We start from the raw sequence: 14580 nt of genomic DNA on the forward strand, positions 1-14580 counted from the left end.
TAACCATCTTATAAGATAAACCATGCTTATTCCTTGAATCAATGTTATTCATCACCTACATTAATTATCTTACAAACAATGCTTATTCCTTGAATCAATGTTATTCATCACCTACATTAATTATGTTACAGTAACCAAGTGAATTGAATATAGTGTTTATTGTTTAGGTATAAAGGTAAATTAGAGTTCCAACAATTTAGATCAACCATCTTATAAGATAAACCATGCTTATTCCTTGAATCAATGTTATTCATCACCTACATTAATTATCTTACAAACAATGCTTATTCCTTGAATCAATGTTATTCATCACATACATTAATAATTATGTTACAAGATAAAGAACGTCCTCAATTTTATCTAGTAACCAAGTGAATTGCTTAAAGTGTTTATTGTTTAGGTATAAAGGTAAATTAGAGTTCCAGTTTTACTACAAGGAAGAGAGTATCATCACAGGTCACTGTAATCAACAATTTAGATCAACCATCTTATAAGATGAACAATGCTTACTCCTTGAATCAATGTTATTCATTACCTACATTAATTTTCCTCAATTTTATCTAGTAACCAAGTGAAAAGCATAGTATAAAGGGTTTATTGTTTAGGTCTAAAGGTAAATTAGAGTTCCAGTTTTACCATACAAAATATTTTACTAAATTATTTTTCAAATTTAGTATATTTAACAAAAATAAACCATAGTTAATATTGTACTAAATTATTTTTCAAATTTAGTATATTTAACAAAAATAAACCATAGTTAATAGTCAACATGAACATTATGTTTTAGAAATCAGAGAACTATAATCAACTATTATCTATTGGGTATTTGTTTTTGGAAATTATACGTACAACCAAATATTTGCTATATTTAATTATGAATATTTAAAGTATAATATAGATGAGATTTATAAGTTAGTGAGATGTAAAATTTTTAATTAATCTTTAAATATAAAAGATTCCATCTTATATATAATTTATTTAAAATTATTATTGAAATTAATTATAATTTCTCTTATATTTTTTTCCATTCATATTAATTTAATTTTATTAGGTCAACAAAAATATTTATTAAACTTTATTGAAGTGTTTAATATATTTAATGCAACTACTATATTAAAATAGTAATTATATTATTGGGTAAAAAAATATTTATTAAACTTTATTGAAGTATTTAATTATATTTAATAGAAATTAGAGAACAATAATCAAACTATTATCTATTTGGGTATTTGTTTTTGGCAATTAATTATATGTACAACCAAATATTTGTTATATTTAATTATGAATATTTGATATACAATATAGGTAAGATTTATAAGTTAGTGACGGGAAATATTTTTAATTAATCTTTAAATAAAGAAGATTCAATTTTATATATAATTTATTTAAAGTTATTATTGAAATTAATTATAATTTTTTTCTTATATTTTTTCTTTCATATGAATTTAATTTTATTAGGTCAAAAAAATATTTATTAAACTTTATTGAAATACTTAATATATTTAATACAAGAACTATATTGAAATAGTAATTGTATTCTTTATTTTGAAATGTTTCAATTGAGAAACTTCACCTAGGGGTGGCACCCAACCTGGGCCACACCAACCTTAAGCTGAGCTGATTGGATCTTTTTAGCATGGCTTGACCTGTGGTTTGAGAAACTTTACCTAGGAATCGCACCCAACCTGAGCTACACCAACCCTAAGCTCACTGGATTTTTTTAGCATGTCTTAATCGGTGGCTTGAGAAACCTCACTCTTGGGCCACATGAACCCTAAGCTGAGCTAATTGGATTTTTTTATCATGGCTTGAGAAACCATTTTTTTAGCATGGCTTGATCGGTGGCTTGAGAAACCATTTTTTAGCATGGCTTGAGAAACCTCGCCCAGGGATCGCACCCAACTTGGGCCACACCAACCCTACACTGCGCTAACTGGATTTTTTTAGCATGGCTTGACCTGTGGCCTGAGAAATCTTATCTAGGGATCGCACCCAACCTGAGCCACACCAACCCTAAGCTCACTGGATTATTTTAGCATGTCTTAACCCGTGGCTTGAGAAACCTCACCCAGGGATCTTACCCAACCTGGGCAACACGAAACCTAAGCTGAGTTGACTTGATTTTTTTAGCATGGCTTGACCAGTGGCTTGAGAAACCTTACCCAGGGATTGCACCCAACTTGGGCCACACCGACCCTAAGCTGAGTTGATTAGATTTTTTTAGCTTGGCTTGACCTTACCCAGGGATTGCACCCAACTTGGGCCACACCGACCCTAAGCTGAGCTGATTAGATTTTTTTAGCATGGCTTGACCTGTGGCTTGAGAAACCTTACCCAGGGATCACAACTAACTTGGGCCACACTAACCCTAAGCTCACTGGATTTTTTTTAGCATGTCTTAGCATGTCTCTTCCCTCTAGCACAGGCACAATCACCCTCATGAGGTTTGATCCTATGTCACCTTGCTAAGGAGGCTCATCCTCAACCAGTTGTGCTAGTGGAACTTGACAAATGTTCCAATGCTTTACTAAGAAAAGATTGAAAATTTAGATATTAGGAAAATAATAATAATAATAATAAAATTGAATAAAAAAATATAATTTTGATAAATATTCATTTTAATTAAAATATCAAATCCTCTTATTATTTTATATTTTCAAATAATCTAATATAATTATTGTTTATTTTTAACTTATTAAAATTTGTTTATTAAATTTTATTGAAGTATTTAATACAATTACTATATTGAAAATCAATATAGTATTTGTATTAGTTTTTTTTGAAATGTTTCAATATATTATTAAGAAGATTGACAATTTAGGTAGATATGTTATACTATAACCAATGTTTATTCCTTGAACCAATGCTTCCTCGTTGCATACATTAACTAGAAGGTTGATGAAACTTAAATAGCATGAATGTGTTCAATATTTAGTCATAAAGGGGAAGTCATCGTCTAGGTTTCACTATACAAAAAATTGTATTAAATTGTTCCTCAAACAAAATTTAGTCAACCATAATGAATGGAGTCAAAGCAAGCATCATGTTTTGGAAATTTAGAACCATAGCCATGTTTTGGAAACTATATGTACATTTATAAATCATAATCAACCATAGTCAATGAAATTCAACCATAGTTAAGAAAAATCAACTATAATCAACAAAAGTTGAATAAAAGTCAATCATAATCATCCATATTCAACAAAAGTAAACCATAGTCAATTATAATCAACATGGGCATCATGTTTTGAAGATTATATGTACATCAATCAAACATAGTCAGCCACACTAAACAAAAGTCAACAAATGCAAAGCAAAGTCAATTATAGTCAACATGGGTATCATCTTTGTGAAATCAAATGTAGATTAGTCAATCATATTCAACAAAAGTCAACATGAGATCAGGGTTTAGAAATTATATTTACACTAATCAACAATAGCCAACAAAATATAACTTTTAATATAATCAATCATAAGTAACAAAATTCAACTATATTGAGTAAATAGAAGTTAACCATAGCAAATAAAAATCAATCATAGTTAACAATAATCAATTCGGGCATCATGTTTTAGAAATTATATGCACATTAATCAAGCATAGTTAACAAAAGTCAACCATAATCAACACAGATAATGTTTTTGAAGTTATATGTACAATAGTCAATTGTAGTCAAGCATAGTCAGTTATAGTCAACATAGGCATGTAGACATTAATATACTTATTAAAGCAAATCACCATGTTGTTTGAGCATATGTGAAAGTTTCAATAGGAGTAGTTGATTTTTTGTGCAAAATAAACAAGGTTTTAGTGTTTTAATCAAAGTAGTTGGTGGTGGTTGGTGTCATGGTTTGAAGCCTATGGATACACATTGTGACCATATATCTCTGAACAAGTAAGTAGAGTAATAGATCATTTCGCTTATGAGCTCATTTTCATACTGAAATCCAATACCGCTTCCTTTCTTGTGAGTGAAGATGAAGGTGAGTCCAGCCCTAATTTCACTTTTGGAACAAGGTATGACAAATTAATGTTTCCTTTGTGTGCTTTGGAATTTTAGTTAGTTGAAATCTGTTGATGCTTTTGTTCCTACTAGGTAAATGCTTATCATTTCATACCCATGTTTTCCTTGATTTTTAAAGCTAAAAACCAATGAGTTTCAGGCAATTGGGTGTTTGGAGTCGACCGATCTCCAAACTTCGTTTGTTTAGTATCATCTTATGCAATCACTGTTATTTTTTAGTTGAAAACCAAGTTTTTCTCGGTCTTCCTATAAATCCCAATCTGAGCAGACAGATCTTGCAGGTTGGAGCTTTCTAGTCATATGCTAACTAAATAGCTTTCTCTCTATGAGGAGGGAGTTGTACAATGGAAATTTGCAAAAACATATAGGTATAACAACTGGGATATGTATTTTCATCCAACATTTTCCTGCAAAGAACAAAGACCATTATGAAGGAATATATAGCTTTTACTTCGAAGATTATGGCCACATTACTGTGCAAGTAGATCATTCTGTTTTCTAAATCCATTCAAAGCTTATATTTATACAAAGTAAAATGAATAATAACTTGTATTTGGATTTGTTGCAGAATTTCTCATAGAAATTTTTTATTGTTTAACATTACATTTACAAGCATTTCAATTTATGTGGGCGCTTCCAAATTTCAATTCGTATCTAGCCTGTTTTTCAAATTCGACATTAGATTTTATTTTATGTTTCCAAGCTTTCAAATTCCACATTTGATTTCATTTTATACTGGTGAGAGTCCAAATTCCACATTCAATTCCCGACATTCAATTTTAATTCATATTAACATTCTATTGCAGAGGTCAAACCTCAACAACTAGGTTGCATTTTATTTTGATTTCACAGTGAATTAATTGATATTAACATCAAGAAGACACAAAGGAGGCTTTAATATTGAATATGTGGGCTTGTTGTGGGCTTGAGATTTGGAGTTTTTCTACCCTTTTATGAAAGTTCATAAGGCATATTTGGTTTTGTTAGTGGAATCTTTGAAGTGAATAAGGTATGTGAAGTTTACAAACTTGTGACCTATGATGTAAATTCTTGAATTGTAACAAATTCTTGGCGATCTATAACTTTTTGGACTAAAACAAATTCTTGGTGATCTATAAATTCTTGGACTCCAACAAATTTGAGTATATAAAATATATACGCAAGCTTAAATTCATTTTATGTTTTGTTTGTTTCATTGCAAGTTAATAGTTTACTGTGATTAAATTCCATCTCAATGTGTTGTTAGTTTCATTTCAAGTTAATAGTTTAATGATATTAGTAATGCTTGTGGGTAATATTGATAGAATCATGAATGTTTATTTATGTAGATATATTAATGATAATTTACAAATACATTAATAATAAGATATATTAATTAGTAAACCCATTAAACTAATGAGGTACATTAGCTAATAAACTTGTACATTAATCTTAATAAGATACATTAATAATAAGATGGATTAAAATTGTAGTCATAAAGTTATTGATACTTTGGGTTGATAGTTAGATGCCCTGTAGAGTCAATACTTGTGTCAGATGTATTTGAAAACCAAGTAAAGTTAATGGCTACCCATAAAAGCTTGTGTTATGCATAGTTTAATTCAGTGGTTTGTAGTTCACATTATTGGTACTTGTATACTTTATATTATATATTGATACTTTATGAAACTCACTATTGCAAAATTTATAGTAGTAGTTGCATTCATTATTTGGTTCTTGCACACAAATTTAGAGTTTCAATTCATTACTTGAGCAATGAAAGAATTTCAACAAACCAATTTTTTCCCTTAAAACTACAGATTTCATAAATGGAAAACTTACATTGACCAATGCAAAATTTATGCAAGTCCTTGTGCCTCAGTGATCAATTATTTTATACAGTTCACATCTAAATTCTTTAGTCCTTACCAAAGCAAGGCTATAGGATTCCATTTGTCTATTGATCACTATTAATTTAGCATTGACCAATATAGGTTATAATTGTTTATGCATTTTTTCCCAAAATATAATTTTTATGTTGATTGGGAGGGACTATATTGCCATGCAACACTTGTTATGTTAAATAGAATCTCATAAACAGTGTTTTCATTTTGGGCACATCACAAATTTATTTGGTTATTTTTATTTTAAATTTGTTATATTAATGATATTCGTTTTAGTTGTAAAATTTGTTATGTTAATTATATTGGTTTTAGATGTAAAAGTTTAGCTTAATGCATTTTTCAAATTTTATATCAATATATTTGATTTTAACAATATTTTTAGATATAATATTAAACATCTAATTTTATATAAAATATATTTTTTTTATAAATTTAAGTATATATATTTTTAATAGATAATATTTCCAATATATAATTTTTTTTAAATGTTATTATTTGCAATTTTTTTTTTATTAATTTCTACTTACATATATTATATTTTAAAATAGATATACCTTATATTTTGATAGATTGCATTATTTTTTTGAGAAATTATATATTACATTATATATCAGACTTTGGAATTGTACTTTAAATGGATTTAATGGTTAAGAACATGTATTTTCTCTTTAAAATTTGTATATTCAATTTGAAGAAGTACAAGTGATAAAGCTATATATATTATATCTTGAAATTATATACTTTGAATATATTTAATGGTTAAACACATGCATTTTCCCCTTAAACTTTGCATGTTTAATTTTTAAGAGGGTAAAAGATATACAAGTGAAAAAGTTATTACTTGTATATTTACTATAAAGTGAAATAAATAGTTATAGAAAAAATATATATTTTTCCTTAAATTGAAATTTAATATCATAATTTTAAAATTTTAACGACTTTAATAACTAAACATCATAATTTCATATTTTAATGATTTTAGTAAATAAAAAAAATAGATATTTGTGATTTTGATAATTAAGTATCATAATTTATATTTTAATGATTTTAATAATTAAAAATATACATATGAAAAAAATTATCATCATCATCATAATTTTTTATATAAAATTAATAAAAAAATCAAGTTTATTATTTATAATATATTATAACAATTAAAATATATAATTAAAAATCATACATTTTCATATTTTCACATTATTATTTTTTCAATAAAAAATACATATTTATTTATATTGTTATACTATATTAAATTATAAATTATAATTTTTATAAACTTAAACTAACAAACCCATAAACAAACCCAAAAAAATTGAAAGTAGGTATTTTCCAATAACATACTATTCATAATAACCAACCAAAAAAAACCCTTAACTTTTTCATTCTTGTTTTTTCTCAGCCATATTCATTACCGAGAAAATAATCATTCCTACCTCTTTCAAATCTTCTCAACCATATTCATTACCTAGACCATACTCATTCCTGCCTCTTCGAAATAAGTTAATATGGCTGTATACATACTGTTTATATTCAAGTGGTTGTATACACATCATTTATATTGAAGAACTCAAATTTAACAACTAAGCTCAAGTCACAACAATCTTAAAAATATGACTCCTATAAATATACATTTTATTATGAAATAAAACCACCTAAATTGAATTGTTCGACTTCGAAGGCTTTGAGGAAAGGTTTACCCATACATTGAAGTTACTTACTTGTAATCCAGTATTCGATTAGCTTTGCATATTTTTACTAGAAGCACTTACTAGAAATTTGCTGGTTCGCCAACAATATTGAAACCAGACAAAGTCCATTTCTTATTGAGATTCCACAAGATAATATTGCCAATTTTGAATACCTAATTCAAAGCCACAATGGAGTGGCAGAGAAAAATCTCCATGGAATCATTTCTGTGTTGAATAATTTCTAAGTTTTGCAATAGAATTTCATTATCCAAAGGGTTGGATACCCATCTTGTCAAAATAAGGCATATTTTTGCTGGTTCGCCAAGAATGTTGAAACCAGACAAAGTCCATTTCTTATTGAGAGTCCACAAGATAATATATCCCATTATAGTGACGCTGCAAGGCAGCAATATGTAAACATTGTGATTGTATAGTGATATCATATGATTGATGTGATGGAGGTATATATGATTGATGTGATGGAGGTATATAATGTGTTTTGGGCTCAATACATGCTTTTTCAGGGACTAGCCCCCATTTTAAGAAAAAAAGATAATATAGCCAATTTTAAATACCTAATTCAAAGCCGCAATTGAGTGGCAGAGAAAAATCTCCATGGAATTATTGCTGTGTTGAATAATTTCTAAGTTTTGCAATAGAATTTCATTATCCAGAGGGTTTGATACCCATCTTGTCAAAATAAGCCATATGATCCCACACTGAAATCAAAGTCAGATTCCACTATCTTCTTCACTGTTTTCCTCGTGTTCTCCCGCATTAAAGTATAATTGGATTCTTCGTCCCAACACATGTGCGGATGTTGTCAATATTTCTCTGGATCTTCTACCGGCTGCCCGTGCCATTATCATGTCGTACTTACCATTAGTTATACCGTTGAAATCCACTCTCAGGCATGTGACAATGCTGCTCGATTGCATTGGATTGTCATGGCCCTGGCGGTTGAAATCTACTGTTCATTTCCTAATATTAATCTCCTCCTCCTACAATTTATGAATTTACTGCATTCCATGGTCGTGATATTGGTCGTGATATATATATAATTGATGATTGATGAAATGGTAATTTTGGGCCAGATTTAGGATCAAATTATAATGGGTTTATTATTTTATTATTCATTTTTATATCAAGATATTTAATTTTTTTTATCCTTTCAAGTTTATGAATAACATATTTTCCAATAATAAAACCTAACATGTGTCTGATAATAAAAAAGGTGAATAATAAAATTCACTTGCTACTATGCTACTATTCACCTAAATATCAAGATATTCTACGAAAAAAGAATTAAACCTACTAACTACCTTTAACTACCACTATAACTATTGTAACTACCACTATAACTATTGTTATTTGACTCCATCCATAAACGTACTTGATAATGAATATGAATATAGTAGACAGAAAAAGTCATTATATATTGGTGAACCATATATGTGAAGCTATCGTTTCATTAATGGGCAAAGCAATATATGTCGCCTATCTAATTTAATCAAATACATTCTCAGTCCTTAATAAACCGATAACTCTAGTTATGTTATTTGTCTTATATTTTTTTTTTCAGAGAAAAAAAACATCATGTATTATATTAAGACAATATAAAAATTAGCATAGGATACAAAAAAGTGGCAAGAGAAGCCACGATCCAGGACATATACATAGCAGAAAACAAATGTTCGAAAAAGCCCCATATACAGAAGAAACACATATCTACATCATGGAGAAGCAGGAGCATATAACATATACAAACACATTTATAGCAGGTTCAGGGATATAGAAAAGATGCACAAAAATATAACACATTTACAGCACGTTCAGGGATATGGAAAAGATGCACAAAAATATAACGGGGAAAATCATTTTCATACCACATTCACCGTTGGCACCACCATTCGAAAGCTGCATGGATAGAAAAAAACAACATGAGGAAAACCAAAAATAATGGTCAGTTCATACTAGATTTGTTGAGAGGAGTTGCATTGGAAGAACATGTGGAGATTTGACTCTTCTTCTGATTCACACATCGAACCCCTGCTTGGGCCATGCCAACCTCGTTTCCTCAGAGTGTCCCACGTGAGGTTCTTGTTGTTAAACACCAACCATGCGAAGAATATCATCTTAGGGGGGCACCCCGATTTCCAAAGAGCCATTGGAAATATAGAACTATGATACGGTGCCCCTGAAGAAATAAAGTCAATGTAAATATCTTTGACTCTGGTAGTCACCTGTGCATTTGACATGGACCAAGTTAAGTGATCAGGCGATCCATCACGTTGAATCCCGCTACCCTCCAGAGCATCTTTGACAGCTTTCCATGAAGAGCTCAGATCGCCTGGCAGACAAAGATCAGTGGCATCCTTCCGCATCTTTGACAGCTTTCCATGAAGAGCTCAGATCGCCTGGCAGACAAAGATCAGTGGCATCCTTCCATAAAGGAACAAGACCGCGCCATTCAGAGATAAGTTTATCCCATGTAAAGATACCATTTCTGTGAAGGTAAAATAAGAGGATTTCAGAAAATGAAGTGGAAACGCGGCAGCAGGCAATAGAATCAAGACCAATTAAGATACTGTTTCCAGTGTGGATCCTCCACCTTAGGTTCTTTAAAAAGTATTTCTCAACCTTCCGAAAACTATGCCAAATGGTCGATCCATGTCTAACTCCAATTGTTCCAGTTCTGTACCAATGTTCCAGATTTTTGCCTTTCATATATTTTAGTTTAACAATTGTACTCCATGGACCATCCCCAAAGATCCCTCTCCAGAGCCTTTCCAAAAGCCCTCAAATCCATTAAGCTCCATCCCCCAAGGTGCTTAGGCAATGAAATTCTATTCATTTTGGAGAGATGGAACTTTGACTGTTCAGATTTTCCACCCCAAATAAAATTTGCTGTAACCTTGGTCAACTTGTGAATAGTGCTTGCTGGGAGGAAGAATAAATGGGCCCAATAAATGGCTATCTGCATTAAAACAAATTGAGAGAGAATGACTCTCCCTGCCAAAAATAGACTCCGATGTTCACATGCAGATATCTTTCTATAATATCTTTCTGTCAACCATTGCCAGTCATACTTGTAATAACCCTTAGCTTTGAGATGAAAACTTAAATATTTGAAACCCTCCTTAAACAAACTTGTCTCAATACCAAATAAATCAGAGATCCAATTCACCATCTCCATGTTGGCCTCGTTATGATATAAATCAGAGATCCAATTCACCATCTCCATGTTGGCCTCGTTATGATATAAAGAGGATTTCCCTTTGTCTTATATATTTACATTCTATAAGCTAAAAACAAATGCCCGACCCATTAATGAACCGATAGCCCCACATATATTGTTTTACCTTATATTTTTATATTCCATAAGCTAAAAGCGGCTTAGGATCGATTCAGACCTCTCTCAACGTGTTCCCGCAATATTTGGTGTAATTTAACAATTTATTCGCTCTTTTTCTGGTTTTTTGTGATCCCAACGCCATTAGTGGCTTTAATTCCGTTGGATACGGTTCCCGGGGGCAAAAAAATATATAATTTCAGCTGTCTCGAGAATCACATGATCGATATCAATTGCGGGGCTCCATTCCATATTCAGTCCCCCTGGGCCCTGGGCTCGCCCTCGTTCACACGCAAATTAATTATTCCTATTTAGCCCCGTTTTGATGCAGGCTGCGCGCCAAAATGAAAAAGTAGTCATCTTACTTTATTTACGGACCGTCCTGTCTGCGGCAGATTCCTCTTTAACAAGAAATTGGGGGTGTGTCTCTATCTTAACCAAGAAAATCGCATAGGCCCACGGGTCGTCCGTCGCCCAGTTATGCCCCATGATCCACTGAACTTATTACAGAATTGAGATCGTTGGATTGGATATTGCAATAAACGTTAAAGCGGTTGACAGTTGATTTCGATTGGACATCAATCATTTATCAATTGTTCCCCACTGGGCCAGTCTCTGGTTGCTGGCCAGTCTCTGGTTGCTGGGTTCTTCAATAAATCTGCATTCCTCCTTTTGGTCTTCAACCAGTTTCTGATCATCACTTTCTCTGGAGAAAAAGATGAAGAGATTCAGGTGTATGTCTCCGTGCAAGTCCAGTGCCTGGCTTGTTATAGGAGCTGTGAGTGTGTTTTTGTGTGTGAAGGTGAGTTGGGCTCTGGAAGAACAAGAGCTGGAATGGCACCCTGCTACTGCTACCTGGTATGGTAGTCCAGATGGAGATGGAAGTGATGGTACTGTACACAATCTAATCCCCTGTAACTTATTTAGTCATTAGATATTGTAATATCCAGCACTTCATTTTCCAGCACTTGTGTCTTCAAATATGAATACCAGCATTCACCATTCTGCATTCATCATAATAGTTGGCAGTGAACATAGCAAAGTTTAAACTTTAAGTAGTGTATTGTTGCTTGTGTGTGAGAAGGAAGGTGTCACTAATCCCCAGAATTTGATGAGTACTGTAGAATTTCATCAACCACTAACGTTGTGAATTGCAAATATTGTAGGTGGTGCATGTGGATATGGCAACCTTGTGGATGTGAAGCCATACAGAAAACGGGTGGGTGCTGTAAGTCCAGTTTTGTTCAAAGGTGGAGAAGGCTGTGGAGCATGCTACAAGGTTAGAATGAACATCTAAGCTGGTTCATTCTAATCTACTAAATGTGGTCAGATCAAAGTTTGAGTTGTAAATTTTAATGCAGAGAAAGATTTGATTGTTACAATCATCAAGGTCAATGTATGAATTTTTTTTAACAGACAACAAGTGTTCAAGAAAGAAGAGAAAAAAGAAAATATCAATTTGGTTATCTTTTGCAGATACAGGAAATATTTAGGATCTTAATAAATAGAATGTATATTAATGAGTTTTGACTTTGTTCTTATGGTTCATATTCTAAAATATTCCCCAATCCTGCAATAGAGTTAAGTTCAGCAATCAATTTGATGCATTGTTGCAAATTAGAATGTAACCTTTTATCTGCATTATTATCTTGCAATAGAGTTAATTTCAGCAATCAATTTGATGCATTGTTGCAAATTGGAGTGTAACTTTTTATTTGCATTATTGTATTGGATTTTTTTTTTTTCCAATCAGATGAAACTCTTTCTATACAAAAAAAAAATAGTGAAAACAGAGTATGTTAGTGAGATAAACTTCAATCCCAGATGTAACGGAGAAACATGGAATTTCTGTATTCATCACTAACAGGTGAAATGCACGGACGAGAGGATGTGTGCGCAAAGAGCAGTGACCTTTGTGGTGACTGACGAGTGCCCGGGAGGACCCTGTGCATTTGGTAAAACGCATTTTGATCTGAGTGGGTCTGTTTTTGGGCGAATGGCGATTGCTGACAAAACCACGACGATTCTCAACAGTGGAGAGATCCCAGTTCTATATAGACGGTATTACAGCACCTAAGTGAGAACCCTCTTGCAGGTTTCAAGTTTTTATTTTGTTTGCCCAAACTAAGATTTGAATGGCGTGTGGTATTACAGCACACTCTGCGAGTTTCCCAGGAAGAACGTAACTTTCCATGTGAACGAAGGTTCTACAGCGTACTGGTTCTCCATTCTAATCGAGTATGAAGACGGAGATGGGGATGTGGGAGCCATCCATTTAAGAGAGGTGTTCTACCAATTTCATTTTGTTACTGATTTCTTGGTGCTGTAAGCAGATAATATTTTGCTGAGAATTGTGTTTTAGTATTTTTTAGGGCGGACACTTCATTCACCATTAATTACTCGAAGTTTGATAATAAGACTAGAAGCTATAAAATTTTTAGTTTTTAATGATAGGTTTTTCTTAGAGAAAACACTTCACCCATCATCACCTAAAATTTGATAATAAAATTAGAAATTAGAAATTTTTTAATTTTTGATAATAAATGGAGTGTCCATCCTCATGAATCACTGTGAAAATCTCCAAATATCTCCTAATACAGTCGGACTTGTGTATGAATTGAATAATACAGGCGGATTCAGATGAGTGGATGGCAATGCAGCATTCATGGGGCGCCAACTGGTGTCTGTTAGGAGGGCCAATGAAGGCGCCATTCTCTCTGCGGGTCACCACACTTTCCAGCAATCGAACATTGTCTGCCAGAAATATCATTCCTCAGAACTGGTACCCCACCGCCAGTTACAGGTCGCGCCTCAACTTTGACCGCTGAAATTTAATGTTGCAGTTGAAGCTCTCTTCCTGCCCCAGCTAGTCAGAGAGTGTGTGAAAACTAATTTCAATGCTGCTCGGTGCCACTGCCAACTTCCTGCAGTTGGAAATCCGTAGCGAATATTAATGGATATAAACTGTTGGTCAATGTCTTTAAAGTCTCCGGTGTGTACGAATCCTCTGCTATTGTGTAAACATATGTCAGAGAGTGTTGGGCTAGAGAACAGTAGAGCAGTAATTTGGGTTTCTTTTGCCAGGTTGAAAAAGTAATTTTGACAGAAAATAATCGCTAAGAAATTTTATGGAGAGTCAAGAGGATAGGCCACAAAGTGGCTAGTCCCTCTCTACGTTGTACGTTTGTGTTAAAACCTTAACACAAATTATTAGGGTTTTAGGGTCCCTCTCTATGTTTTAGGGTTTGAAAGTATTTAAAGGCTTTGTATCATCTCGTTTGTGTTAAACCTAAACACAAATTATTAGGGTTTCAGGGTCGCTCTCTATGTTTTAGGGTTTGAAAATATTTAAAGGTTTTGTATCATCTCCATTTTCTATTTTCCATGGCAATATCATATTTCGTGATATTTTTTAATTTTAATATATGGTACAGTGTTTTATGAAATCATCTTCATTTTCTATTTGCCATGGCTATATGTCATATTTCATGCCTTTTTTTTTACCTTGATATATGGTACAGAGTTAAATGAAGGCATCTTCATTTTCCATGGCTATGTGTCATATCTCATGATATTTTTAACTTTAATATATGATACAGAGTTAAATGAAGTCTTTGTTGCTTTGCTATCGGCGT

The 14580-nt window shown here is 32.1% G+C and overlaps 1 protein-coding gene across 1 annotated transcript; it reads left to right on the forward strand.

Annotated features, from left to right (window-relative positions):
- The first annotated feature begins 11481 nt into the window (after positions 1 to 11481).
- LOC149151221 (expansin-B3-like) lies at positions 11482 to 14394 on the forward strand. Its single transcript, XM_089438274.1, has 5 exons — positions 11482 to 11835; positions 12112 to 12224; positions 12813 to 13006; positions 13100 to 13229; positions 13576 to 14394. The coding sequence occupies exons 1-5, from the start codon at positions 11664 to 11666 to the stop codon at positions 13771 to 13773; spliced, it is 807 nt and encodes a 268-aa protein (XP_089294400.1). The 5' UTR covers positions 11482 to 11663; the 3' UTR covers positions 13774 to 14394.
- Positions 14395 to 14580: the final 186 nt, after the last annotated feature.

This window comes from Pinus tabuliformis, chromosome 9, assembly GCF_031772625.1.
Source record: "Pinus tabuliformis cultivar Carrire ecotype Pingquan chromosome 9, CPIR1, whole genome shotgun sequence".
NCBI lineage: Eukaryota > Viridiplantae > Streptophyta > Pinopsida > Pinales > Pinaceae > Pinus > Pinus tabuliformis.